Source organism: Rhinolophus hipposideros, assembly GCF_964194185.1.
Source record: "Rhinolophus hipposideros genome assembly, chromosome: 2".
NCBI classification, from domain to species: domain Eukaryota; kingdom Metazoa; phylum Chordata; class Mammalia; order Chiroptera; family Rhinolophidae; genus Rhinolophus; species Rhinolophus hipposideros.
Genome location: NC_138048.1, coordinates 48,684,688 through 48,711,179, shown reverse-complemented (window position 1 = coordinate 48,711,179; position 26,492 = coordinate 48,684,688). Strand labels below are relative to the sequence as shown.

General features: G+C 49.4%; 1 protein-coding gene across 2 annotated transcripts in view; it reads left to right on the top strand.

The window, feature by feature from the left end:
• SEMA5B (semaphorin 5B) overlaps window positions 1-26,492 on the top strand; it is a 118,462-nt gene that overhangs the window by 66,917 nt on the left and 25,053 nt on the right. For both annotated transcript variants that reach the window (XM_081077272.1, XM_081077271.1), the window contains exons 2-4: window positions 12,250-12,452; window positions 17,525-17,624; window positions 22,363-22,408. In XM_081077272.1, the coding sequence (XP_080933398.1) occupies window positions 12,299-12,452; window positions 17,525-17,624; window positions 22,363-22,408 (300 nt within the window). In that variant the 5' untranslated portion in view covers window positions 12,250-12,298. The remainder of the gene's footprint in view (window positions 1-12,249; window positions 12,453-17,524; window positions 17,625-22,362; window positions 22,409-26,492) is intronic.

Genomic DNA, 26,492 nt, shown 5'->3' with positions numbered 1-26,492 from the left:
TCCCTCTGACACCCCCAGCACAGAAGGTGGCAGATGTTACTGGTCTCACTTCATTTCAATAGATTTACAAGCATCCTTTATGTGTTGCTGAAAAATTGGGTGTAAATCCTATTTTAAGAACACAGTAGAACTCCTTACTTAAAGAATGTTTAGGAAAATGCTTTTGGAAAGTGAATAACAATCCCCGTTTGGTACAACTTTGGTGCCGGTGTTCCTGAATTTCTTTGTTTGGCGTGCGGTTCACCTGTAAGGTCTTTCCCACGAGCTCCCCTTTGCATGTTGTGAGCGTCTCTTTTCCCGTGGGACATGCTGTCCCCTTCCCTGTGCTCGTCATCTTCCCATCTGGGGTCCTCTCTCCCCACCTCCTCGGGCACACACATCATGCTCCCTGACTGTCCCCTCAGCAGTGGCCTCTTTTTCTTCCCTGAGACTGTGTGGCTGTGACCTGCCAGCACCTGCTCTTCCTTCTTCAGAAATTCAGGTGTGGATGAGTCTCGATGCCAGAAATATTTGCCACGTGTATCTGACTGGGTGGGAGTGGGTGTTATGCGTGTGGTAGGCAGAATAATGGCCCACCAAAGACGTCCATGTCCTTATCCCTGGAACCATGACTATGTTACCTCATGTAGCAAAAGGGACTTTGCAGATGTGATTCAGTTAAGGACCTTGACATGGGGAGATCGTCCGGGATTATCTGGGTGGGTCCAATGTACTTACATGGGTTCTTGAAATAGAGAACCTTTCCCAGTTGCGATAGAGGAGGGTGTAACTATGGAAGAATGGTTAGAGTGAAGCGGTGTTGCTGGCCCGGAAGCTGGAATGTGAGCAGCCTCTGGAAGCTGGAAAAGGCGAGGAAATGGATTCTCCCCTAGAGTTTCCAGAAAGGAGTGCAGTCCTGTCTACACCTTGATTTTAGCCCATTGAGGTCCGTGTTGGATTGCTAACCTACAGAACTGTAAGGGAATGAATGTGTTGTTTGAAGCCACTAGGTCTATGGAAGTTGGTTACAGCAGCAACAGGAAACGAATACAGGGCTGGGCTCACTTCACTCACCGCTCAGGGGGTAAGCATGCCCTGGAGGAGGGTGCTGGCTGGCAGTGGGCCCCACTCTGCAGGAAACGTGGGAGAAGACCCCATCTTCTGCGGTGTGAGCGGCACACCTTCTGGTCCTCCTCAGGCCAGTGGATTTTAGGGGCTCTTTTTCTTTAATTGTAGCAACATTCACATAACACAACATGTATGATCTTCACCATTTTTAAATGTATAGCTCAGTATATTCACATTGTTGTACGATCTTCATCACCACCCACCTCCTGAACTCTTTCCCGTTTAGACACTGAACCTCTGTACCCATTAAATAACAACTCTCCATTCTCCCCTTCACCAGCCCCCCAACAACCACTATTCTACTTCCTCTCTCTATGCTTTGACTATTTTTGGTACCTCATATAAGTGGAATTATACAATACTTGTCCTTTCGTGTCTGGCTTTATTTACTCAGCATACTGTCTTTAAGGTTCATTCATGTTGTAGCATGCGTCAGACTTTCATTCCTGTTTAAGGCTGAATAATATTCCATCGTGTGTCTAGCCCACACTATGTTTATCCATTCATCCGTGGATGGATACTCGGGTGGCTTCCTCTTTTTGGCTATCGTGAATAACGCTGCTGTGAACAGGGTGTACAAATATCTGTTTGAGTCCCTGCTTGACATACTGTATACCCAGAAGTGAAATCGCTGGATCATTTGGTAATTCTGTTTTTAATGTTTTCAGGAACCACCATACTTTTTTTCATAGCGGCTGCACTATTTCACATTCCCACCAACCCATTTTAACCATTTTTAAACGGACAGGTCAGTGGCATTAAGGACATTCCCACTGTGGTGCAGCCATGAACACCGCCCATCTCTTTAGCGGCTCTTTGAATCACAGAACCAGCTTTCCTGGTGTTGAGGAACCATCCTCAGGAGAGTGCAGGGGAAAGGGAGCTCCCACAAAGGTTGATGTTGAGCAAGTGAGTCTGGTACTGAAACCCCAAGAAAGCCCGGCCTTTCGCTGGATTTGCCGCCTGTTTTTGAGCGGTAGGCATGTTTTCAAACGCAGTTTTCATTTCACACAGCAACTGCATATCTGATAGCAAAATGTTTCCACAGAGAGCTCACATAGAAGGAGAAAAAGGAGGTTGCTCTAATAATGCCTCGATAAGCTTGATTTGTGTTTGGCAACATCCTTAGCCTTTAATTCCAGCAATTAAAGTCGGCGAGTCTCCTTTGTGTTCTTTTTCATTGCAAAAACAATCAAATATTGCAGAATGTTTGGAAAACAGAAAAAAAATCTTTACTCATTGTCAAACCACCTTCGTGCAACCCGCACTATTCATAATACTTATCTGTGCCAGGCATGAACCAGACGTGCTATTTACCTTATTTCATCACAGCTGCATTACAGCTATGAGGCAGCGTGCTGGTTCCAACCCATGGCTTCTCCCTCTGACGTTCTCTCCTCATCTGTTTGGTCATCTTACTCCACATGCGTGTTATCTCCTACAAAGTTTCTCTCACAAGGTTCACGCTTGCTCATTTTCCCGAGTGATAGAAACATTCTCTTTCTATTCTTGTTTTCAGTTCTGACCTTGTATTGACACACTCTGTTCAGAGGAGCAAGTCCAGAGTCCACAATTAGAAGTATAGAATGGTTGTGGACTGTGCTTTAGAGGTTTCACCATCTGCAAATGCTTGCCGGAGCAGCCTGCTAGCCCTGGCCAGGAGCCCGTCGGGCCAGGGCTCCCGCTCACAGATCCATGTCAAATGATGCCATTTTCCTGTGTGGTGCACTGAAATGGTGCTGCAGGGGCAGGTTCTGGAGCCCCACTGCCTGGGTTTGGATCTGGCTTCTACCTGTTTGACATCATGCAAGTTACTTAACGGGTCTGTACCTCAGTTTCCCTGTCTATGAAATGGGGAATCGGATAGTACCTGCCTCACAAGGTTATCGTGAAGATTAAGTGGCATAATATAAAGAGCATAGAACACTGCTTGATCCATAATAACATGATCTTTGTTGTTGTTAGTTTGGTCTTGATTCTCCCACCAGCGCCCTGCCCAATCTTGAACCAGACACTCTCACTCTCCCCCAGCCCTCAGTTTCCTCATCTGTAAAACACAGTGTTGAACCTAATGGTCTTTGAGAGCTTGTCTTGTTAAACTTTCTGTGATCACATGTTTCCTTTTAATTGCAGTTGGGGGATGGGGGTGGGACTGCAGGAAGGACTGCAGAACACTGATGGGACAAATGCACGCGACTTGGAGTCTGCTAGGAATAGACAGAGGAGAGGAGAACCCAACCTGGCCCGGCCGGCCCAGCCGGTGAACAGAGTGCAAAGGCAGGGAGTGAACTTACCCCTGGGAAAGGGGGTGGGGATAGGGGGGCATCCACATCTTCACCCCCAGGTTCCAGTGCTGAAAAGCGCTGGGTAGTGTTTCTGAGCCTCTGTCCCTTCCCCCACCTGGTCCCAACCTTCCCTCAGGCCCCAGTCGCCCAGATGGTCTAAATGGGAAGAAAAGAGGAAAATCCGTATCCAATCTGCTCTATTCAGAGCAATGGGAAGGAATCTGCATCTCAATTTTATCTTTGTGCTGAGCTTGGCTAAGCTTTGCCCCCCAAGTAGTGAGTGATGGGTGGGTGGGAAGATGGCATTCGTGGCTCTGAGTGGGGGTGGGGGAGTGAGGGGCACCCCTCACGCCTTCCCCTCCCCACCAAACCTCGGATAGAATACATTCTTTCCTGCTCTTAGTTTCCCTCCTATTTCCTCTTCTTTTCTTTTCCTTCTCTTTTTCTCCCCCTTTCCCAGGCAGGCAGCCAAGTGGAGACTTTGAATGGAGTCAAGGAAGGAGGGGGCCCGGGAAGGAGGACGGCTGAGCCCCCTTCCCCAAGGTCCTCAAGGGCTCAAGGGCCAAGCTTGAGGTAGGGACAAAAGGAAGCGGCTGGTTCTCTCCACCCAGCCTGGCCCCTGGTTGTCAGGCCTGGGCTGCGGGAGGCTCACAGGCGGCTGTCTGTGTGCTGGCTCCAGGCCTCTGGACTCTTCCCTGTCCATCAGCAGTCACTGGAATTTCTTTATTCAGAGCCGCTCAGGTCCTGGAAAAATTGGCTCCCACAGCTCAAACTCATAGGAGACTGATTTGCAGCAGGAAGTCAGTTTAATAATTTATAGCCATAAAGCGCTCTCCCTGGTCAGAAAGCCAACTCAGAAAACCAAATTAAGCTTCTAAGGCTGCTTGGAGCGTGCACAGAGCTGGGGCTGTAGAAGGTGCCAGGAGGGCTGGGGTCTGTTTCCTCTGGGAAGGAAGATGTATGGGCTTCTGCAGCAGACAGTCTCAGATTCAAATCTCAACCCTGGTATCAAGGGGCACTGGGATCTTGGGCATGTTCCTTCCCCGCTAACCTCATTTCTTCCTATCAACTGAGAATGGCGATCACGAAGGCATTTCTTCGCTTTCTTGCCAAATCGCCATGAGGTCTTGCAGAGAAAGCTTAACACGGCCTGGCACATTTTTAATACACAGCAGCTGTGTTTATTCAAGCCCTCATCTTTTAGGGTCCTAGGTGGTCTTTTCCTTTCCGATTACACCCTTTTTATCAATCATAAAAAAAGAGGTCCCCAGTTGTTTTGGAAGGGACCCCTGGCAGCAGTAATTTGAGGGGTCTCTACTACTGCCTTGGTTCAGCTCTCCTACCTGGCCCTCCATTCTCTCCCTGCTTCTAGCCACGGCCACCTCCTGCAGCTGAGCTGCTCTGTTCTCCGGGAGCTGCAATTGAGGGCTGAAATTCAGCCTTGTTCCGGTTGTGGGGCGGGGTTCTTTTGGAGGAAGGGACACCCAATTCCAAGTCTTAGAGTTGCCCCGCAGATGGATGGCCCGCTCTAACCTATCCCTCCCACTGCCTGCTGCCACCTACCTTCCCTCGGCACATATCCCATCACATGCTTCCACTGCTCCAAACCATTGAACGGGCCTCCTTTTCTGAAGAAGAAAACCTGCTGATGCTTTAGGTTTGCACTAAAGTCTCTCATGATTTGACCTCAGTCGTCCTTTCCAGACTCATCTCTCTCTCCATCTCCCTCTGCCCAGTTCTCCAATCTCACTGGATTATGTGAGGATGGTCCAGGGCCAAGGGTTTGCCTGCCCTTGCCCTCAGTCTGCAGTGTTTTAGCCCCAGTGGCTGGGGAAGTTCCTTTCTTCTTTCCTTCAGGCCCTATTTGAGCCCTGTCTTCTAGGTGAGGCGCCTTAGGCCTCCCTCCCACAGGCATTCCTGTCACTTCCCTTTCCCAGGGCATCTTGCACCTCTCTTCAGAACCCCTCCCAATCTGCTTCCTGCTCATCTACCCATGCTTCCATCTCCTTTGTAGGACTGGAACTGGCAGGAGGGCTGGGACCCCCATATTCATCCTCATACTGAAGGGAGTGATAAAGGATTTTGATGGTCCTCAGTGTGGCAATTCAGCTTCTCCCCACTGTAGGAAGGTCTGGGCCATCGGCTCTCTGGCAAGCAGGGAAGAGCATGGTTGTGCAGGGGAGAGTCTGTTAGGAAGCCAGTTTGGGCTTTGTGGGTGATTCAGCTCTCTCTCTCTCTCTCTCTCTCTCTCTCTCTCTCTCTCCCCCCCCCCCATCCTTTGCCCCAGAGAGAAGAGCAAAAGTCCCTCTATAACTGTGGGCCTTCCAACAGCTCTGGCCTGGCCCTCTGCCCTTCTCTCTCGCTCGGCAATTTTATCCCCTCCCACAGTTTCAGCTAATCCTTCTCCACTATCTGTGCTGGGAAAGTGAGCCCTGGAGAAGTCCCATAGAAGGCGAGGCATCCCCGAGGGGGTGCCTGCGTGGGTGTGCATTCTCTTGCATACACACGCACATGCATTCACACGCCTCCAGGCACCATTAGAGTGACCCCATATCGAGGACTGTGGGGAATTGGGGCAGCAGCGGGAGAGAAGGCAACAGAAGCTCTGGCCGATGATTTGGGAAAATGCTTTCCTTATCACTGGGGGTTTCCCAAAATAGCAGGAGTCCCCTGGTGCTGTGCCTCCCTTCCCCCCACTCCTGGAACAAGTACCCTACCACAGTGCCCATGACAAGCAGTCCTGAGACAGGGCAAAGCACAGGCTCTCTGTGCCCCTTACCCATCCAGACCCCAGGTCCCAGTGGGTCACTCTCTCTGCCTTGTGATATATTGTTCCTTGGGGAAATGGCTCTTATCCTCTACTAACTGTAAAGTCCTGGAAGGCAGGGACCATGCTTTTGTCATGCGGGCATCTCAGTTCCCCTATGTATGGGGTCCAGCACACAGCAGATATTCAGTAAACGCTCAGTGAAGTTTTGTATAAGTGAGTGAATGGTGAACCTGGGACAGACACTTAGGTAACTAGTTGAATGTTCTATGTATATGAATACATTTATACACATGGATTTCATAAGGGCCTACTCTGTGCCAGACTTAGTTCTGGCGGCATTACAAGTATTCTCCCTAGGGCAAGGGACTATTAGCCTCATTTTATAGGTGATGAAACTAATATTTGCACCCAGGTCTGGCAGCCTCCCAAGCTCAGGACTTTCTGTGGTACTCTACAACACGGGAAGATCTCACGGCCTCTTCTACCCACTGGAGAAATTCTGGGAGTATTTTATCATCAGATCAGATAACCATATTAGAAATTCCGGTTTGTCTTAGGTGTATTGGTGATAAGTATATGAAACCAAACTCTATGGGACAGGAATAGTGCTTGGGATAACTGAGAGCTGAAAACAAGATCTTAAACAAATTCGCAGTGAATTATTCAACAACAACAATAATAATAACCCACCCTTATACGATGCCTTACTTTGTGGCAGGTGCTAAGCCTGTCTGACAAAAATATCTCCTCTAACCTTTGCCACAAGTCTTTGAAGTAGGGGTTATTATTCTCCCCATTTCATAGACAGGGAAACAGGCATAGAAGTGTGATGGTCAAACATGGGAAAGCAGCCTGGAAATAGGCAGACCGGAGCTGTTCTATCCTCAGCATGCCAGGTTCCATTTATCGTTCTGCACCACAATCCTTATCACTTCGCTAAAGGTCCCTTAAAGCAGCAGAGACTAATGTAGCACCACCTGTCCCGTCTGAAGGCCAGGAGGGAAGAAGGAAAGCCCTCTTAGAGCACGTCCCCACAAGCCCCGCCGACGACTTCCTCACGCCTTTCCCTGGCAACCCCTGTACAGAAGACCAGGAATGCTTTGAGCAGGGCACACTGTTCACACCGATGCAGAGGCTCCTTTAGGAAGGAGGAATGGACATGAGGAGGCAATACTTCATAGGCAACTCCTGGCCTGACACAACTCTGACTGGTTTAAGCAACAACAGGGGACATTTTATTACAAGGACCCAGGAGGCGGTGGCTCGTGGAAGTAGAATGTAGTCAGACCTTGGGAAAGGGCTGGAGCTGTGAGCACCCCAGAGAGTTTCTGCTGTGTGTCTCCTGTCACTGGTCTCTGTCTTCAGATTATCTCTGCTGCTCTCCTCAGCCCATGACAGGTGGGAGATGGCCATCCCACAGGTTCCACATTACATGTTCCAGGTCCGTGTACAAAGACTAACGTGGCCCTGGGAGTGAGAGGAGATGTTATTAACCCAAATTGCCATGAGAGATCATTTGATTGGTCTGTTTTGACCACATGACTATCCTTGGTACAAGCAGCGACATATGATGGAGTGGGGATAAGGTGTGTATATCTGATTGGTCTGTTTTGACCACATGACTGTCCTTGGTACAAGCAGCGACATATGATGGAGTGGGGATAAGGTGTGTATATAAGGCTGCTAGGAGCCTACCCCTTTGACCGTGGGTGAAAGGGAGATAATTTCCAAAGATGAGAAATTCTTGGGAGTTTGGGAAGTCACTCCCCCACCCCCTGCCAAGTATCTAGAAATCTGCTGAAAAAGTTAGACCCTGTCACCCCCTTGGTGTTGTAGGAATTGACTGCTTATTTTTCAGTGTGGCATGTCTTGTTTTGCTGGCGTTTGCAGAGCTGTAAGCCCTGGCTCATTGAGCCCTGCCCTGACCATCAACACCCCACACTTCAACCTCATTTTCCTCGCTGCCCTGCTCCTTCTGTCCCTCCGTTGCTCCCCTCTTAGGGTCTACTGGCTTCCTTGCGAAGGACAGAGGAGGTCCTTAAAGATGATGGCAAAACAGGCCTGTGTGTGAGACCTGGTGGGATTCCGAAGTCAGCCCCTCGACCCACCCTTGCACTCCTAAGGATTGGATGCTCATCTGAAAAAAGGCTTCTCTTTTCTCCTCCCTGAGTAGCGTCCCTGTCTGGGGGCTCTCTGGTTGGTGTGGCTGGTGTGTGGTACGCCATTCACCCATCTGCTGCTCTGGCTCTCGTCTTCTTTTTCTCCTCCCTCAGCTGAATAGAGGAGAACTGGAATGCAGGTCCTGCCCTCAGTCATTTCCGGCTCCCATTCATGCTCTGTGTTACCTTCCTTTCTCCTCAACCGGCAGACACGCTGTGTTGGAGCTAGGTGGAGGGAGTGATATTAATCTAGCAATTACTGATTCAGAAGGGACTTGGAAGACATATTTATATAAAAACCATAATTGAGTGGAACTTCCTTGGTAATTCTGGGCTTTAAGGCCTGAGGTCTGCGGGAGGGGAGCAGGCCTAGGATCTGCTCCTCGTTCAGGTCCCAGAGTTCAGGCTCTGGCCACAAAGGGGTCAGGCTGAGGGGCTGTGGGGGTGGGGAGGCAGGCAAACTGGGAAGGGAGTGGGGGGAGGGCAGAACTGGGAATAATGAGGGGAGGGCAGTTTCCTACAACTTAGATGTCCTGAGTTGGTAGAGGAAAAGCCCAGCTAAGGTCTAAAAAGATATTTGCATATGTGTTGAATACCACCAAGTAGGTGTTATATCAGCCAGGGTCCCCCCAGGAAACATATGGCACACTCAAATTGGGAAATGGGAGGGCAGTTTTAATAAAGAAACTACTTACAAAACGGTGGGGAGGGATTTGGGAACCATATGGGACTGCTCACAGTGGGTACCCCTGGGCTGGTAAGGAGGCGGCGGTACCCTTAGGCCTGAAGGTGGGGTGGGAGGAAGTAGTGATTGCTGGGACCTGGAGGCAGAGAAGCCTGTAGGACAGAAGCTCCCAGGGCTGCCTCGTCCTCTTCTCCCTCCTCCCTCTTCTGCCAGCGCTTCCCACCCTCCACTGGCCAGAGGGAATGAATCCCTGGATGCAGCGTAGGTACATAGCAGGGAGGAGGAGACAAAGACTGGAGAGACAAATAGAAGACATCCAGCACAGGTGTCAAAGAACAGTAGGAACCCCCCTGCCCCCCTCGTGTCCCCCACTGCCTCCAGGGCACCAGAATACCTCTCACTTACGGATGCTCACTGTCTGCCAGGCCCTGTTTCAGGCCTTTTCAAGATAGGAACTCCTTTAATACTTACATCTGCTAAGGGAGCTGATCTTACTATTTTCACTCCCAATTTGGGGAAACTAAGGCAGGGAGAAGTTAAGCATTTTTCCCAGAGTGGCACAGCTGGTAAAGAGGGGAGCGGGGATTTGAACCCAGGTTGACTGGCTCTGGAGGGTTGGTCCTGACCTTTGATTCCTCAGTCCCCCGAGTCCAGGGCTGAGTGTCCGGGAAAGGACATATGAGCACTGGGACGCTGGGACGGGACAGCCGTTCCAAGCCCCAGGCAGCTGAGCACTAAGGACTAAGGCCATGTGAACAGCAGTGTGACAAATCACTCCAGAGAGTAAGCTTGGGCCAAATCTTCCTCAAAGAATGTCTCTGCTCAGAGGGCTGGCCAGGCTCTCCTGTGAGAGGAGCAAAGAGGTGCTTTGCCTTGCAGCAATGGTAATGGATAGGTATTGTCCCATTTCACACACGTAAGTGGGAACTTAGGCAGGAAGAAAAGCATCCTACTGCAATTTTCCAGACCTGAGGTAAGGCAGTGCAGTCGGAAGGGAAGACAGGAGGGTTTGGGAGCCAAGGGTTTTAGAGGGGGATGAAACCCCAGGGGCCTCTAGCCCTCTGGGAGTTTGGCAGAATCCACTTGGGGATGACTCGCCTGCTGGCCCCAGGCCTGCACCCCCAGTAGAAGTGACGCTGATTCATCCCCTCCCCCAGCCTGGAATCCCTGAGCTAGTTCCTTTCACTTCACAGATGAGGAAAGTGACAATGAGGAGGTCATTCAGTGGGTTAGGGACCTGTGAGGGAAGTGGGGTCAACAGGGCTTGGTGACACAGTGGATGGGCCTTGGAAGGAGAGAGGCGGGAGCTGATTCCGAAGCTGTGCGTCAGGCCTCCAGGGGACCTTCTGGGCTGTTCCATATGAGAAGTTTTAGAGAACCAAAACGAGTTTTCAAAAAGGTTTAAACATTTTTTATGGACTAGGTCATATGAAACACATTTAATATTCAAAAACAATAATAATATAAAAATGTGTACATTGAAAAGCTTGAATAAACCATTTTGCTACTTACAGGTAAACTTTTCTTTTTTTATTAGTTTGGTTTATTTTTCCAGTGTATGTTAATGCTAAGATGAGCAAATACAAATGTACTTATTTTCACTCTCTTTTTTTCACAGAAGGTAGCATGCTCTTACTCTGTTTCGTGCCTTGCTTTTTTTTTAACTTAATATCCCTGGAGAGTTCTCCACATCAAAACCTCGAGAAAACCCTCATTCTCTTCTAGAGCGCCATAGTATCTCTCCCATTCCAAATATATGCTATAGCTTATTTAAGCAGTCTCTGGATGCTGGATATTTGGTTGTTTCCTGTTTTCTGTTATTTCAAAGGATGCCACGGGGATAATCTTGTGCATAAATCCCTTTGTACATGTGCAGGTGCCTCTCTCTATTTTTGTTTCTCAATTATCCTTGGTGAAGGAGCAGGTTTTACTTTTCAATTTATAGTCTGTCGCAGGTGGGTGCTTATGTAAAATTTAATAAAAGTGATTCACGAGAGAAGTGAATTGAAAAAAAAAACACTATGCAAAATACAAACCGGCATATTTTGTTATTAGATCCAACAGACATAAAAATTACTCTGTCAAATGACTATAATTTGTTTTGAAACACTCACTCTCGAGTTTCGGCATGCATCTCGCCCCAAAGTCATCAGTTTGTGGATCAACAGTAGTCCATGGACCATACGTTGAATAGCACTGGTACACTCCCAGAAATTAGGTCACGGGGTAAATGCCTCTGTCGTTTTGCCAGATATTATCAGATTCCTCTCCAGGGGTTGTATCATTTTCGCATACCCATTAGCAGTATATGAGCGTGCCCCCAGGTCTCACGGTCTCACCAAGAGTATGTTGTCTAACGTGGATTTTTGCTAAACTGATAGGTGATCGGCGGTATCTCAATCTGAGTTTTAATTTGCATTGCTCTTATGAGTTAGAATAAGTGTCATTCATATTTTTAAGCCTGTTTGCATTTATATTCCTTGCCCATTTTTCTACTGGATAGTTGATCTTTTTCTTCTTGATTCCCAGGAGTTCCTTACATATGAGGAATATTAGCCCTTTGTTTGTGATATGAATTGAAAATGTTTCTTTTTGTTCCCCCCCCCCCCCCAGGTTTGTCATTTGCTTTTTAGTTTTGCTTGATGTTTGATTTCGGTGGGGGGGGGGGATAGGAGGAAAAGGAGGCATGCAGAAGTTTGTGATTTTTATGTAGTTAAATTTGTCAATCTTTGCTTTAATTGCTTCTGGATTTTGAGTCATGGTTCTCACCCCTAGGTTATGAAGAATTCTGCCCACATTTTCTTCTAGTATTTTGATGGTTTTATTCTTAGCATTTAATTTTTATCCACTTGGAATTTTCCCTAGTATAAGGTGTGAGTTATGGATCCAAATTTATCTTTTTATAAATGGCTATGTACTTGTCCTAGCTCCGTTTATTAAAATCCGTAAGATATGACCTTTATCATTAAAACTAATTTTAAGTCATTTGGGGTCATAATAGAAAAAGCTGTATAATTTGTCAGTTTTGTGTAGAAAGCCATTTCAAGGGATATTAGCTTTCAAGATATGATCTATAACTTCGCATTACTAGAGAATAATAAACTCTAAGTAACATAAATAAAATATAAGTTTATTTAAACAAACAAACAAACCAATCCGTGGGGCTGCTGACCACCAAGAAGAACTTGGGAGAAGTGGGCGTTGCCAAGGGAGCAGTACTGAGACTGAGTGCTTTCATTGCAGGTTGTCTCGCAGCCCGCCGCCAGTAGCTACGACTGAAGAGCAGCTCACCATGGTGATCCTGGGGACCTTGGCTGTCACCCTCCTGCCGCCCAGCCTCACGCTGCTGCTGTTCCACTTCTCTAGCTCCCAGGATGTCTCCCGTGAACCCAGCGGTGAGCAGCAGCTGTGTGCCCTGAGGGAACACCCCACCGTGGCCTTTGCAGGTGAGAGCCATCTCCCACTCAGCCCTTTGTGCAATGACGGTGTCCTGAAGGGCTTAGGTCTGACCTCAGCAGGGTCGCTCTGGCCGTTGGAAGTCCTGGGATGGTCATTTCCTGTACGGTCTGGAGACTCTTCCTCTGGGATAGATGTAAGGACAGCAGCCATGGGCTGGAGGGGTCTGATTTTAGTTTCCAGACAATGTATTCAGGCCCTCCCTCTATTTTTACCTGGGGAGGAGAGTCTTTCTCTGGGATTCCTTTGCTAGAGACCGAGGTGTGGATGCCCTGGGCGGGCTGGCCAAGGGTTGGTTGGTCGTCTCAGCTCTAGCTCTTCTGGAAGCATGAGCTCTATTTGTTGGCTTCCCTTGGGGGCAGAATGGAGAGGACTACCTAGAATGAAAAGATCACTAGACTGCCTGGTGATCTCTGGAAAGCTTCCTTCTGCTCTAAGTTGCTGCAGGCCTGCCTATCTTTGGGGTCCTAGGAATCCCTAAGGAAAGGGGCCCTGAGGACTAATGTCTCCTTCTCTGTCAAGGGAGGGCATGAGAGTGTCCTATGAAAGTGTTTTCCAATCTGGGATTTGTGAATCGCTGGACATATCCTGAGGGGTTTATAAGTTATCAATAAGAGTTTCTAAAAGTAGTATATGCATTGGATGACAATCTACAAACAAAACACAAATACTGGAGCTTCCGGGGTGCTCCCATGACCTGTTAGCCAGTGTGGGGGTCGCTGGTGGCTTTATGATCACACTGACACGTCAGGGTCCATTGCCTCTGTGGCAGCTCCCACTGGGATCTGCAGATGTAGTCTCAGGGTCCCCAGGCTCTTACGTCTGATAAACACCTTCCCTGTTTCCCCTTCACAATAACTCTGGCAGGGAGGCAGGACGAGGCCATCACGTCCTTTTACAAATGAGAGCGGGGCTGAGGTGTAGAGGGTTGGAGAGGCTTGCCAGAGCCTTCTGACCCACTCAGCATGGCAGAGTGATGAGGGGCTCCATCCTCAGGTGTCCCGGGCAGGAGGACGTACAACCTTTCATCTGGGATTCTACACAGCTAGTCAAGACGGGCAGGATAGAAACCAGAGTGGAAAAATAAACCCATGAGTCTGAGGCGAGCGTGGGATTTGGGAGGTGTGGCGTGGGGGCATGGGGTGAACTGGAGCTGGGGGCTGTGAGGTGGGAGACGTGGGGCTTTTAGAAGTGTGGGATCCCCAGCTGCGGGCTGGCTCCTGTCTCCCGTCTCGGGGAGGAGGGTTTCCAGCTATTTTCTCCATGCTGCCTCGTTTGAGCAGGGATCCAGGCTTTGAAGGCTTAAGTGGATTAAAGTAAATTAGCAATATCTTTAAGCGTACAAAACATGTACACACTCTCAGACTTCTGACGGCTCCTGAAGCTCTGAGGGGAGCTGTCACTGAAGGGAAAGACCACGTGGAGGACAGAGGGAGCTGGATTCTGAGGGCTGAGAGCTGTCTTCCTCAGATTGAGGGCCACTCTGGCAGCTCCTAATGAAACACGTCCTCTCAGAGACTTCACAGTGGGTGCTATTGGCCTGGCTGCTTCTGGGGACAGGGACAACGGAAGCAGAGCAGGAGTATCCCCTGCCAGGCTGGTCTGTACTGGAGCAAACTGGGGAAGGATGGAGAGGTGGGAGATGTGCTGTTTGGGTGCGCGGTTTCCTGGACATAATTTTTTATCTTCCTGTGTAAATTACTTAAATGAAACTGACTTGCCACCCCACCCTCTTTCAGAATGAAGGAAGGAGACTCCGGGTGACATAGGTGATTGTTACAGAGTCACTAAGAAATCCCTGTAGACCTGACCAAGTGGAGGAGGTCTGTCATCCTAGACTGACAGCCCTGGAGAGTGGCGTCACCTCTGCTTTTCCTCCCCCACCCTCCTGGCCTCCACCAACTTACCTACTTCCCCATTCTGACAGCTTTGGATTTCCCTGTTTATTCATTACATTTTTATTGGGCCCTACTTCACACCAGGCTCCACACTGTGGGGCCTCAGAGTGAGCAAGAGTTTCTTCTGAGTATCAGGCATCTTGTGTTGTATCTTAACAGTCACCCTCTTTGGCCCCCCAGCACAGCTGGTCCTGGACCAGGCTAGCCTTCTCCCCACATTCTTTAGCACCACTGAGCACACACGAAGGACTCGATTCATGTTGAATGACTATGTTCTGTGTTCTAGCCCAGCACCAACCCCCACCTTCCAGGATCCCCTCATATGTTACACCTTATTTCTGACCGATCTGTAAGTTTCCAACCCTGTAACTATGAATTTCCCTCTCCCCCGACATCTGACTCATCTGTGGATAACCTCTAAATACCCCCGAGGAGCAGCCAGTGGCAGAATCTGACAGATATTTTCCTGTTTTGTAAGGTTAGATTTTTCGCTATGGGTTTCTTTTAAGGGAGAGCCTCCTGTGTTACTCTTTGGCCTGCATGTTATTCTTTCTGCCACAGCATGGCCTTTCTAGGCAGCAGGGAAAAGCCAATATGGAGTTAACACTGGCAGTGGTTAATCCACAAAGTGGTAATTGAATTGACTATACATAATTAAAATCACAGGCGCGTCATGGAGAATGTCATTTTTCTCTTAAAGACACTGTCCAAAGCCTTCGCTGCACATGGAGCTCAGAACGTGCTTGGTGTTTTAAAGAACAGCCTCCTCTATGGTCCTCTTTGCCTGTGTAATCAGAGGAAGCTGGCTCCCTTCCCAAGACAGTTCCCCCAGGACCGCTGGGCTACACATCTCTTCCTTCTTTCCCTTTCCGCCTTGCCCATGTTGGTCCCTTCCGTGTGAAGGGAGAGAGACAGAAGCTAAAAGGGGCCTCCACCCTTCACTTCCCCATCCCCTACCTCCCTACTGTCATCTCTGCTCCTGCCAGTTTCCTCTCTCTCTCCTCTTCTCCCCAAGGAAGAGCCAGAGCGAAGACGGAGCTGAGAAGTTCCCAGATTGAGTTTCTCCTGGCTTGCTGCTGACCAGTCATGCCTCCTTTCCCCCTGTTCAACTGCCCACATCTGGAATACCTCTGTCAGAAGGGAAGAAGGGAATTAAAGTGTGACCCTATTGCTACTGTTGGGGAGCACCCGGTCTGATGGGGACAGGCAAGCCTCTCACACCCCCCTCTCTTCACCCTCACAGAAAATATACTTGAGCACATTGAGAGTGACAATAACATACAATGTGAATGGAACAGAAAGGGCAGAGAGGATGTGGAACAAAATAAGATCGTTTGGAGAGGTGATAATCCAGGAAGGCTTCTTGGAGGACGTGGACCCTTGGCTTAGTCACTAAGGTATTAGAATATCCTACCAGGATTTCAAAGAGTGGCCTTGAGTTCAGCTAAAAACCTAGCCTATCCAACTCCAGATCTATTCCTTATATCGCTATTACCCAAATGTTATTGCAACTATGTGACAATTATTGCCAACCCATAGACACCTGCTGGGGACAGAGGCAGACCCGGGGGTTTGCTCCATTTTGCTGCAGAAGTTTAAATTGTGCATATCACAGTTTTCTGAAAAATATCCAACTCGCAAAACCTCCAGTTCTCCAGTGAGCGATTAAGTGTTTGCCTGTCGTGCAGATATGAAGGGCTGCTCTTACTCTGTAGTCAAGGGATAATGAGCAATGATTTATTTCTTTTGGATTACACACACACACACACACACACACACACACACACACTCTTCTAGGCCTTCTATGAGGCAGTCGCTAATGCACGGTGGGGAGAAAGCACAGAGCCTCACATTCCACCCTCATTTTTATCCCTCTTGGCACAAATGTTCCTCTATCTGAGGCTCTCTCATTACTAGTCAGTTCCCTCCTATCCATGAATGACGGACGGGGGGGTTGGGGGTGGGTGGGGGGGAAGCTATTAAGGGGCTATGCACCAAGATGGGAGAAGTGGTCTCCAGCAGGAAGGAAAGCCAGTTGGGTACTTTTCCCTAGATGTACCCTCCGCAAACCACTGCCCATCCCTCCAGAGGGCTGCAAGGTCTCCTCTCTGCCCACCCAACGCCCATGAAAGGCTTTGGCCTTGGCTGGGAAGCTCCTTCCTGGGAAACAAGGATGGATACTGATCACTCACCCTCCATGGAGCCTTGTCTGATAATTTGATTCTTTTTGTACAGAAGGGAGTTGAGGGTTTACTCATACATTCATTCAAACACTGCCAGGTGCTAGGTGGGGCCTGGAGATCCAAGAAGCGAGATCTTCCCTGTCCCCTAGGACAACCTACTGGGATAGACACCCAGCGTGATGGGGGCTTTTATGGCAGTAAAGTAGAGGTCTATGGGAGCCCCTCACCCTGGCTTGTGGGAGTCAGGGAAGGTTTCTTGGAGGAGGCAGTGTGGGGATGAGGGTGAATAGGAACTGTTCTTTTGAAGAGATCAGAAGTGTGAAAATTTAGTGTAGAATAGATCTGGAAAAGTGCAGTGTTCTAGTTTCTTTCCATGGATCACTAAATAATTAACATGCCAGGCATCTGACTTGGGGACACAGTGGGGCCAGAGCCCAAAAGTCGTCAGGAATTAGGACTTTTTCTTGGGGTAACTGGGAGCTTTTAAAGGGCTCTAAGCTAGAGAGTGACACCACCAGATTTGCATTTTAGAAAGATCACTCTGGTTGCCTTGTGGGAAATGGACTGGATGGCCAGGAAATGGAAGTCAGGCCAGTTAGAAGGCTGTTGGCACCAGTCCAGGTAAGAGATGCTGGTGGCTTGGATGGGGGTGGAGTGCAGAGGGCAAGATGGATGGATTTTAGAGACAGTTGGAGATAGAACAGTCAGGATTTGCCAGTGTGTTTCATGTAGCTGGTGAGGGTCTGAGGGAGTCATGGGTGATTACAGCTTTTCCGTTAGGCAACTGAGAGACAGGTAGAGCCCTTCTCTGAGCTCGGGAACATAGTAGGAACAGTGATAACCCCAGCAATCACACAAGCTGCCAGCTGGTTGCTCACAGGTCTCCTGGCACCCCTTGCCTGAAATTCTCTGGCCCCGTGCTGGTACAGCTGGGAGCCCCTGGTCCAGTAGTAACCTAATGTTTGCCTCTCCCTCCCCCAGACCTGAAGCCCTGGGTCTCTAACTTCACCTATCCTGGAGCCCAAGATTTCTCCCAGCTCGCTCTGGATCCCTCTAGGAACCAGCTCATCGTGGGAGCCAGGTAATGAGGTGCAGGAGGGTTGGGGCCAGGAGTGCACGTGCTTAGAATTGGGAAGAGGGAATATTATTTGGGATGAGCCTACTATGGGCATTCCCGTGTCCTGGACCCCTGTTGCTTTCTGCCAGGCCTTCTCTGTGTCTATATGTCCTCCACAGAAGGAAACATTTGGGGTTGGGAGTGGACCAATGACCTTTAGACTTCCAAATCTCAGCAAGCCACATACCTCAGTCGCTGGCAGTTACTGAAAGCAGGAACACCTGCTGGCCACCGCCTACCCCCATCCCTGCCATACTGCCTGAACCAGTCTTCCCTGGCGCGTCCCTGGGAGCTGCATGCAGAGAAGGTACCCAGGAGCCCCCTGCTGGCCAGCTGGCCACCTGCAGCTGGGATGCCGGACTCAGGCCTCGTGCAGGACCTCACTTTCCTGTTGCCTGACGTCCTTTAGCCCCACTGCCCAGGTCCAGTATCCAAAGGATAACATGCTCTAGTGAGGACTTCTGGGGACTTTATTGGGGTGAAGTAGGAGGAGATGATTCTTACAAAATCATAGACCGTCAACTCTGGTAAGGAAGAGAGCTTAGAGATGGCTGATTCCAGTGTGTCTCAAAGAGTGGTCCCTGGGCCAGCAGCAGCAGCAGCAGCAGCACCTGGGAGCTTGTTAGACATGCAAGTCCCTGGGCTCTGCCCCAGACCTGCTGAATCCGAAACTCTGGGGGTGGGTCCAGCAACTTGCGTTTCAGCAGCCCCTCCGGGCAAGTCTGATGCACACTCAGGTTTGAGAATCGCAGTTCTAATCTACCTGCCATTGATTTAAACATGAAGAGGCAGACGCTTGAAGAGGCGAAGGTGACCTTCCTAAGGTCACATAGCCAAGTGACAACAGACATGAGGACCAGAACCCAGGTCTCCTAAGCCCAGGGCTAGAGTGTGTTCCGCCTGTCCGTGTTAGCACGTCCCACTGCAGTGCTGTTTTTCAGACTCTCTCTAACCCAGACCTTATGATTTGCTGGTCTGGGGTTGGGCACCTCCAAGCTACATGAGGTAGCTGACCATCCTCGACCTCGGGGCTCTCCTGAGTGTCTGCATCCCCTTATGTGGGGTGTGAAAAGGAAGCAAGCCAAGGACAGAGCCATTGACTGGGACCAGAGGAGCTACGTGCTTGTCCTGGGTGATCGTCACCTTTGAGCCTCAGTTTCCTCATCTGTAGAGTCTGGGTTTCAGTCTCTGTGCTGCCAACATCACAGGGCTGTGGTGACACTGGGCTGAAAGCATTTTATGTTTATTTTTAAATTAACTAATTATACTGCATCAGTGATACAGGTTCTGGTATAACATTCAGAAGGTACGAAAGAGTAGACAGCGAAAAGCAGGGCCACCCCTCCATATTCCAAGCCGGACCTCTTCTTGGAGGCTCGGCCTGTGGTGAGTTTGTGTGTCCTGCCAGAGGTCATCTGTACATATGGAAGTCTGTAAGAGTGTGGACTTAATTTTTCCCAGCTCTTTAAAAGAATAATTGTTTTACTTTTTATTTTGAGGTAATCATAGATGTACACACAGCTGTAAGAAATAACTCAGAGAGATCCAATCCATATACCCTCCATCCAGTTTCCCCTCCTATGGTAACATCTTGCATAACAATAGTACGACACTACAATCAGGAAGCTGACTGATAAGGTCCTTCTACCTTGTTCAGATTCCACCCTTTTTGCCTAAGTACTTTAAAAACTCCTGATGCCTCCCTCTGAACCTGTGGAAGCATCTTGAAAGCTGCCATTCATTCTGTAGCTGCCATGCGCCAGGCACCATTTTATAATATGTACCGTATATGCAGTAAAGCATCTAAAACATGTAGTCAATCAAGCATGTAATAAATCATCTAATATTCACAATAACCCCAGGGACATGGGTTCTCCAAGTCCACTGTATGGACCAGAAAACATGCCCAGAGGGGTATGTCACGTGCCTGTGGTCACACTGCTCTTCCTGACCCAGTCGGGGGGCTTCCCCCCATAGGTGGAGACACACCTCTTCCTGGGTCCTTGAACCTAGCTACACCCTCAGGGAACAGGGGGGAAAGTCAGTCCTGGACTTGCCCCTTTACACCCCTTGGAGCAAATGAAGTGAGTCCTCAGCTTTCTTCTCCCTCTTTTTCTAGGTCACTTTCCTTCCTCCTTTTCTTCTACCAGTCAGATTTACCCCTTCTCTCTGCCCCCCCCCCCAGCCTCTAAAATTCAGGCCAGGGGACAATTTTTACTCATTCACACCCTGCCTTGTTCCATAAGAAATTTAGAGCGAGTCAGGCTACAGAGATTCCTCTCTGTTCTCATCTCCCAGAAGAGCAGACTATGATGTCGTGATGAATGACTTTTGATGGGATGAAAATGAATAAAGTGATGCAGTGTTTCCCCTAATTTCTTAAAGCTATGAGCAGATGCCTGTGTTACCTGAGCAGACAGCTGGGGCAGAGCCATAAGCGGAGCCCATCTGTCCCTGGGCCAGGAGGGTGAGGGTGGGGAAAGTCAGCAGAGGCTTGGAGCCAAGGTCATCCAGTGAGGCCAGGCCCGCCAGGAGAGCAAGGAAGCTGAGTGTGGCCTGGGCCTGGAGCCAGAGCTGGAGGTGTCTCTCCACCTCTCCAGCCTGAGGTGTCTCCTTCAAGTTCTAGATTCATGCAGCAGGGCCCCTTCTCTTTCTGACCTACTCCACCACAACCTTTCCCCTCATTTCTCTTAGCACAGCTAAGGTAGGCCAGAACTTTCTAAAGCAATTATTCCTAAAACCTTCAGGAACGTAAAGAGGAATGACCAAAGGAAATATAATAAGGCCAGAACACTCTTAGGGAAAACCAAAATTTTACATCTGCTTTGACGTGGATAAAGCATTTTAACCTGCATCACACCATTCCCCTGTTTCCACGCGCCTGGGAAAGAAGGAAGACAGGCATTAGAAAGACAGGCACATCCATTGTACAGATGCAGACACTGAGCGGCTCTGAAGGCCCCTACCTTCAAATGGCTGAGCTGGAATTCTCCCTTCTCTGCCACAGAGTCCACTCTGTGGACCTGCAGTCACTTTCATGTGGCCCCCTGACCAGTGGTTCTGCCACCCTCGAGTTCTTACGTAGTGGTCTTGTGGTTCCAGAGTCCAGGCAAAGCAATTTCAGCAGTACCTGACACTGTGAGTGCTCAGTAGGTGGCCGGTGGTGGTGGTGGTGGTGGTGGTGGTAGAAATAGTAGTAATAGTAGTAATAGTAGTAGTAGTAGTAGTAATAGTAGTAGTAATAGTAGCAGTGGTAGGAGTATCGGCATCATTATTATTTAAGGTTTTTTTTAAAAATTGAGACTTCATTTATTTTTATTTTTTTTAGAGCAGTTTTAGGTTCACAGCAAAATTGATGGGGAGGTACAAAGAATTCCCATATATCCCTGCCCCACACGTGCAATCTACCCTGCCATTAACATCTCCCACCAGAGGGGTACACTTGTTACAATTGGACAAGTATGTGGACACATTATCACCCAAAGTCCGCAGTTTATGTTATGGTTCACGCTTGGTGGTGTACATTCTTTGGCTTTTGACAAATTTATAATGACATGCATCCATTATGATGGTTTCATACAGAGTGTTTTTACTGCCCTAAAAATCCTCTGTGCTCTACCTCCTCACCCATTCCCTCCTACCACCAACCCCTGGCCACCACTGATCCTTTAACTGTCTCCCTAGTTTTGCCTTTTCCAGAATGTCATATAATTGGCATCATACAGTATGTAGCCTTTGCAGATTGGCTTCTTTCACTTAGTAATATGCATTTAAGATCCATCTATGTCTCTTCATGGCTTGATGGCTCATTTCTTTGTAGCACTTAATAATATTCCATTATCTGTATGTCGCAGTTTATCTATTCACCCACTGAAGGACATTTGGTACTGCCACGTTTTGGCAATTATGCATAAGGCTGTTATAGACGTCCATGTGCAGGTTTTTGAGTGGACATAAGTTTCCTTATTTAAGGTTTCTGAGCAGCAGGCTGATGTGATGAAAATGGTGTTTGAAGCATTTGAGTCTGACAGCCCTGTGCCAGCTAGACTGTGGGGAAGAAGAATCATGAGGTGGCAGAGGGGACAATTTGGGCAAGAGCGACAAGAGGAGGTCCAAGGAGGTGGACAGGTGTTCCAGAGTCACTGATGACAGGAAGGGCTGCAGGACACGAAGAAGCAGACAGGAGTCCTGGGGCCCGTGGTGAGGAGCCAGGAGACACGGCTGGCCTGTTTGAGGAGGCGAGTGGTTCAGGGAGGTACGTGAGGGAAGGAGCAAGATGGCCTGTCTGGGTCTGCAAGAGCTCCAGGAGGCTTTAAGTTGAACAGAAACCGGTTCCACTCTTGGGAAAGATGGTGGGAGTTCCTTCCCGGGCCTGCCAGGATGGCCGGGAAGCAGAGACAGTGTGGGCTTCTGAGGTAGACAAGTCTGGGTTTTAATCCCGCCACTTACTATCCCTGTGACTTGTGCCATTGACCCAACCTGTTTCCCCATCTGCAGTGGAGTTTTCTCTCTCTAATGGGGTTGCTGTGAAGATTAAATGAGCCAACAGAGGTAAAGCTCTCCCCGGGAGTCAGCCCACCGTAGGGACTCTGCCATCGGCGCCCAGTCCTGGTACCCCGTGAGGCAGGAGCCAGGAAACTGCTTCCTGGGGACCTGACTGCAGAACCAATTTGACTTGTGATTTTCGTTTCTGTTTTTGCAGGAACTACCTCTTCCGACTCAGCCTTGCCAATGTCTCCCTCCTTCAGGTACATTTCCCTTCCTTTCCCTTCCCTGTAATTTCCCTGGTAGCGCAACCATGGTAGCACAAGGAGCAAGATTCAGAATTCAGCCCCTAGGGTCGAAAACAGGAGCCCTAGGCTCTTTTCACTGACCGTGGACTCTTACTGGCTATCAAGGTTACTGGTGGGAAGATATTTGGAAGTGGTCTGTGGCCACGTAAACATTGAGGCCCATACAGGGCTCCTGCATTGTGCAAAGGAGCTGCTGAGGCGGGGAGGAGAGGAGCGCCAGAGTCAGGGGGACCAACTGTCCCTGTTTGCCTGGGTCTCAGGATGCAGAAGTCTCAGTGCTAAACCCGGGACAGTACTGAGCAAAGTGGAATGGCTGGTCATTCTAAGTCCAGCACCTACATCCACAGGAGGGTCTCTGAGGTTGGGCCTCAAAGGACAGGGTGTCCCGGATTTTTTTCTTAACCTGGCCTGAGTGATCCCCTTCTAACCTAGCATTTTCATTGAGCTGTGATTGATTTATTATCTGCTGCCAAGAAGGACTCCCCAAGCGTGATTCCCTAAGAGCTCTGAGAGGCATTTTAATGGGATCCTTGATCCAGAACATTTACCCCAGATTGAGAAACAGATGCCAAATCATCTCTGCAGAAGCTGAACATTCTAGAGAAAGGAAGGCCATCTTTTTTTCTTCAGTGGGCGAAGACCCTCGGTCCATGTGTCTAGGAGGCTTGCTGGACTCCCTGTGATCAAGCATTCACTGAGCACTTATTGTATATCTGAACTGAGCTGGGGGTGGAGGCGCTGTGAGACAGCAGAGTGTCCATCCTGCAGGGCTCTCAGTATAACCAGGAAAAGCTGATTAGTGGTACATGTAACTAACTAGTGAGTGGTACAAGGAGCTGGTCAGGTGCTGGGCTATTTGGTATAGGGTTTCACTGTAAAGAGCCATTGGGGAAGCTGGTGTGACATTCTGGTCTGGTTTCTTCTAGCCTCACCTGGGTCTACACCCCAGGGGCCTGGTTTCCAGAGGGGAGGTTCAAGGAAGCAGAAAAGGTGTGTGCCCGGTAGCAGGAACGAGAACAAACTGAAAGGAAATGCCACCCATCCATTTATTAATCTGTCTATCCTTCTGTCCATCGCCTTACCAGCCAACCCATCCATCCATCGATACATCCATCCATCCATCCAACCACCCCCTAATAAGCATTTACTGAGTACTTAAAGCCCAGAACATCCTAGGCACGGTACCAGGCATTTGAGATCCAAAGGGGAATCAGGCTCTGTCCCTTGCTTCAAGGAGCAACCATATAAGAGATCACAACTGATTCCCTTTCCTGAATGGGACCCATATGGGAGGTTCCTAGGGCCTGGACTAAAGCAAAGCAGAGCAAGTCCCCAGAGGAAACATCCCATGGTTTGCCAGCTCAGTTACAAGCAGCCCGTCCAGAGTTTTCTATTGGCATCTGCAGAAAATGAAGCCAAGATGCCAAACCCAGCAGGTCAGGGTCGGGGAGAAGCCGGTCCGGAGGCAATTCAAAGTGGGTGGGAGGAAGTACATCCAGGGCTCCTGCCCTGAGCTCAGGCAATTGGCTTTTTATCAGGTTCCCATGATCTGCAAATGAAGGTCTTCTGGGATCAACACAGTGTCCAAAGGAGAAAAAGAGAGACAGATGCACAGAAATAATGGCAGTGCTCGGGGCCGGCCCAGTGGCTCAGGCGGTTGTAGCTCCGTGCTCCTAACTCCGAAGGCTGCCGGTTCCATTCCCACATGGGCCAGTGGGCTCTCAACCACAAGGTTGCTGGTTCAACAACTCGAGTCCCGCAAGGGATGGTGGGCAGCGCCCCCTGCACCTAAGATTGAACACGGCACCTTGAGCTGAGCTGCCGCTGAGCTGCCGCTGAGCTGCCGCTGAGCTCCTGGATGGCTCAGTTGGCTGGAGCGTGGGCTCTCAGCCACAAGATTGCCAGTTCTATTCCTCGAGTCCCCCAAGGGATGGTGGGCTGTGCCCCCTGCAACTAGCAATGGCAACTGGACCTGGAGCTGAGCTGCGCCCTCCACAGCTAAGACTGAAAGGACAACAACTTGACTTGGAAAAACAAAAATCATGGAAGTACACACTGTTCCCCAATAAAGTCCTGTTCCCCTTCCCCAATAAAAATCTTAAAAAAACAAAATGAAACAAACAAACAAACAAAATAATGGCAGTGCCATGGGAAGCACACACGGAGGGGTGCATATTCGACCCAGAAGCACGAGGAGCCCATTGGACTCAGCGGGGTCTACAAAGGCTTCCCAGAGAGCTGCCCTTGGGCTGGAGCTTAAAGGATGGGGGTTGGCTAGGCAGCTAAGGTGGCAACACAGGTGTTTAAAATAGCACGGAGCATCAAGGGGCCCAGCGTGGAGGGAACACAGGGTCTGAGTAAGATGAAGGTGAGAGATGAAGCTGAGGAGAGAGAGACCACATCGCAGAGGGTCTTCATTGCTGATCGGAGAGGTCCATACTTTATTTTGAAGGCAGTAGGAGCTCCTTTAAGTGTTTTAAGCAGAGAAGTGGCACGAACAAATTTGATGTATAGATCACCTGGCCCAGCACAGAGAATGGATTAGTGGAGGAGCCAGTTAGGAGACAACTGCAATAGTTTGGGCTAGTGATGGGGAGAGTTGAACTAAGGCAACAGAGTGGGGATGGAGAGAAAAGAGAGGAAGAGATCTTAGGATGCAGAATCGCATGGGTCTCCAGCACCACACAGCTCCAGGGAGCACTAGGCACACTGTTTTCTGCATGAAGGTGACCCCGGGTGTTGGGGAAGTGGGCAGCCCTGGAGGGGTTAGGAAGGCTTGGATTACAGTGGTGCTACGCAGGTTTCTGGCTTGCACAGCTGGGTAGCATAGATCAGGATGGAAATGGAGCTAATCTGACTCTAGGAGTGCTTCTCCCTTGGCTGCCTGCTAGAATTATCAGGGGAACTTAAAAAAAACCACACTGATGCCTGGGTCCCATCCTCAGAGATTCTGACTTAATTGGTCTGGGGCCCAGCAGGGCACTGGGGTTTTTCAAAGCTCCCTGGTGATTCCAAAGTGCAACCAAATTTAGGAACCGCTGCTGTAGGATATCAAGAAAGCCTTTTTTTTATAGATGCTGCACGACTGGTTTGGCTTCCCCAAGTGTCTTTGACAGTGGGCCCCCATGTCCATGCCTTTTCAGATGTTAGTTCATCAGCTTGGCGTTTGGTTCATCCAGCCCCAGGATGACCTCGGCTCAGCCGTGGGAGCACGTCTTATGCAAGCCCCAGAACTCACGCTGGCATCAGGAGCTCAGTGTCAGGCAGTTCTCCAAGGGGTCCTACAAACCAGCCACAAGTGCACAAGAAATTAACTTTCCCATTTTCCCAGTGTGTCTCTTTGGGGCCTGACCTCTGCATCTCAGACAGAATTGTTTGTGACAGAATTAAGGAGAGAAAGAAATACATTTCATGGGGTCATGGATCCCCCCTGCCCCCCCCCCCCCGCCCCGTAGGGAGTACCATCTGGCTAGAAAGGGAGAGAATGAGAGAGAAGATGGAGTAGGCCATCCAGTGTTCCCTCAATGAGGCTGGCAGCAGACCTCAGCCTTTGGTCGCCTGGTCTGTCATCAGGCCTGGTGAGAAAGTCCTGACTTTTTACCGTAAAAGCCCGACTTCAGCCAGCACCCCTCTATCACCTTATCTGGGGCTTCGGGTCCTTTCAGTCCTCAACATCTGCTGTCACAAGTGGCTCACTACAAACAAATGCTGAAACTGAGCTGCTCCACTTCGCATCAGGAGGAGGCAGAGCCAGCCTCCCCCCCCCCCCCCCAGCTCAGCCTGCCTTACTCTCCCTACTGCCTGGGGACACACAAGGTTGTAACTCTCAGTGACAGACCCTGATCCTCCCACGTGGCCCCAGGGTACAATTTAACCAAACTTAAAACTCAGTGCTTTACTGATAGTTTAAATAATTAACATCCCTTCAAGAAAAATCTAAAAGCAAGTAGTTATGAAAAGCAGTGTCCATTAAAAGGATTTCTAAGTACCTAACCCTCATTAAACAATTTATTTAGACTACGGACTGTTTCTTAAGGAA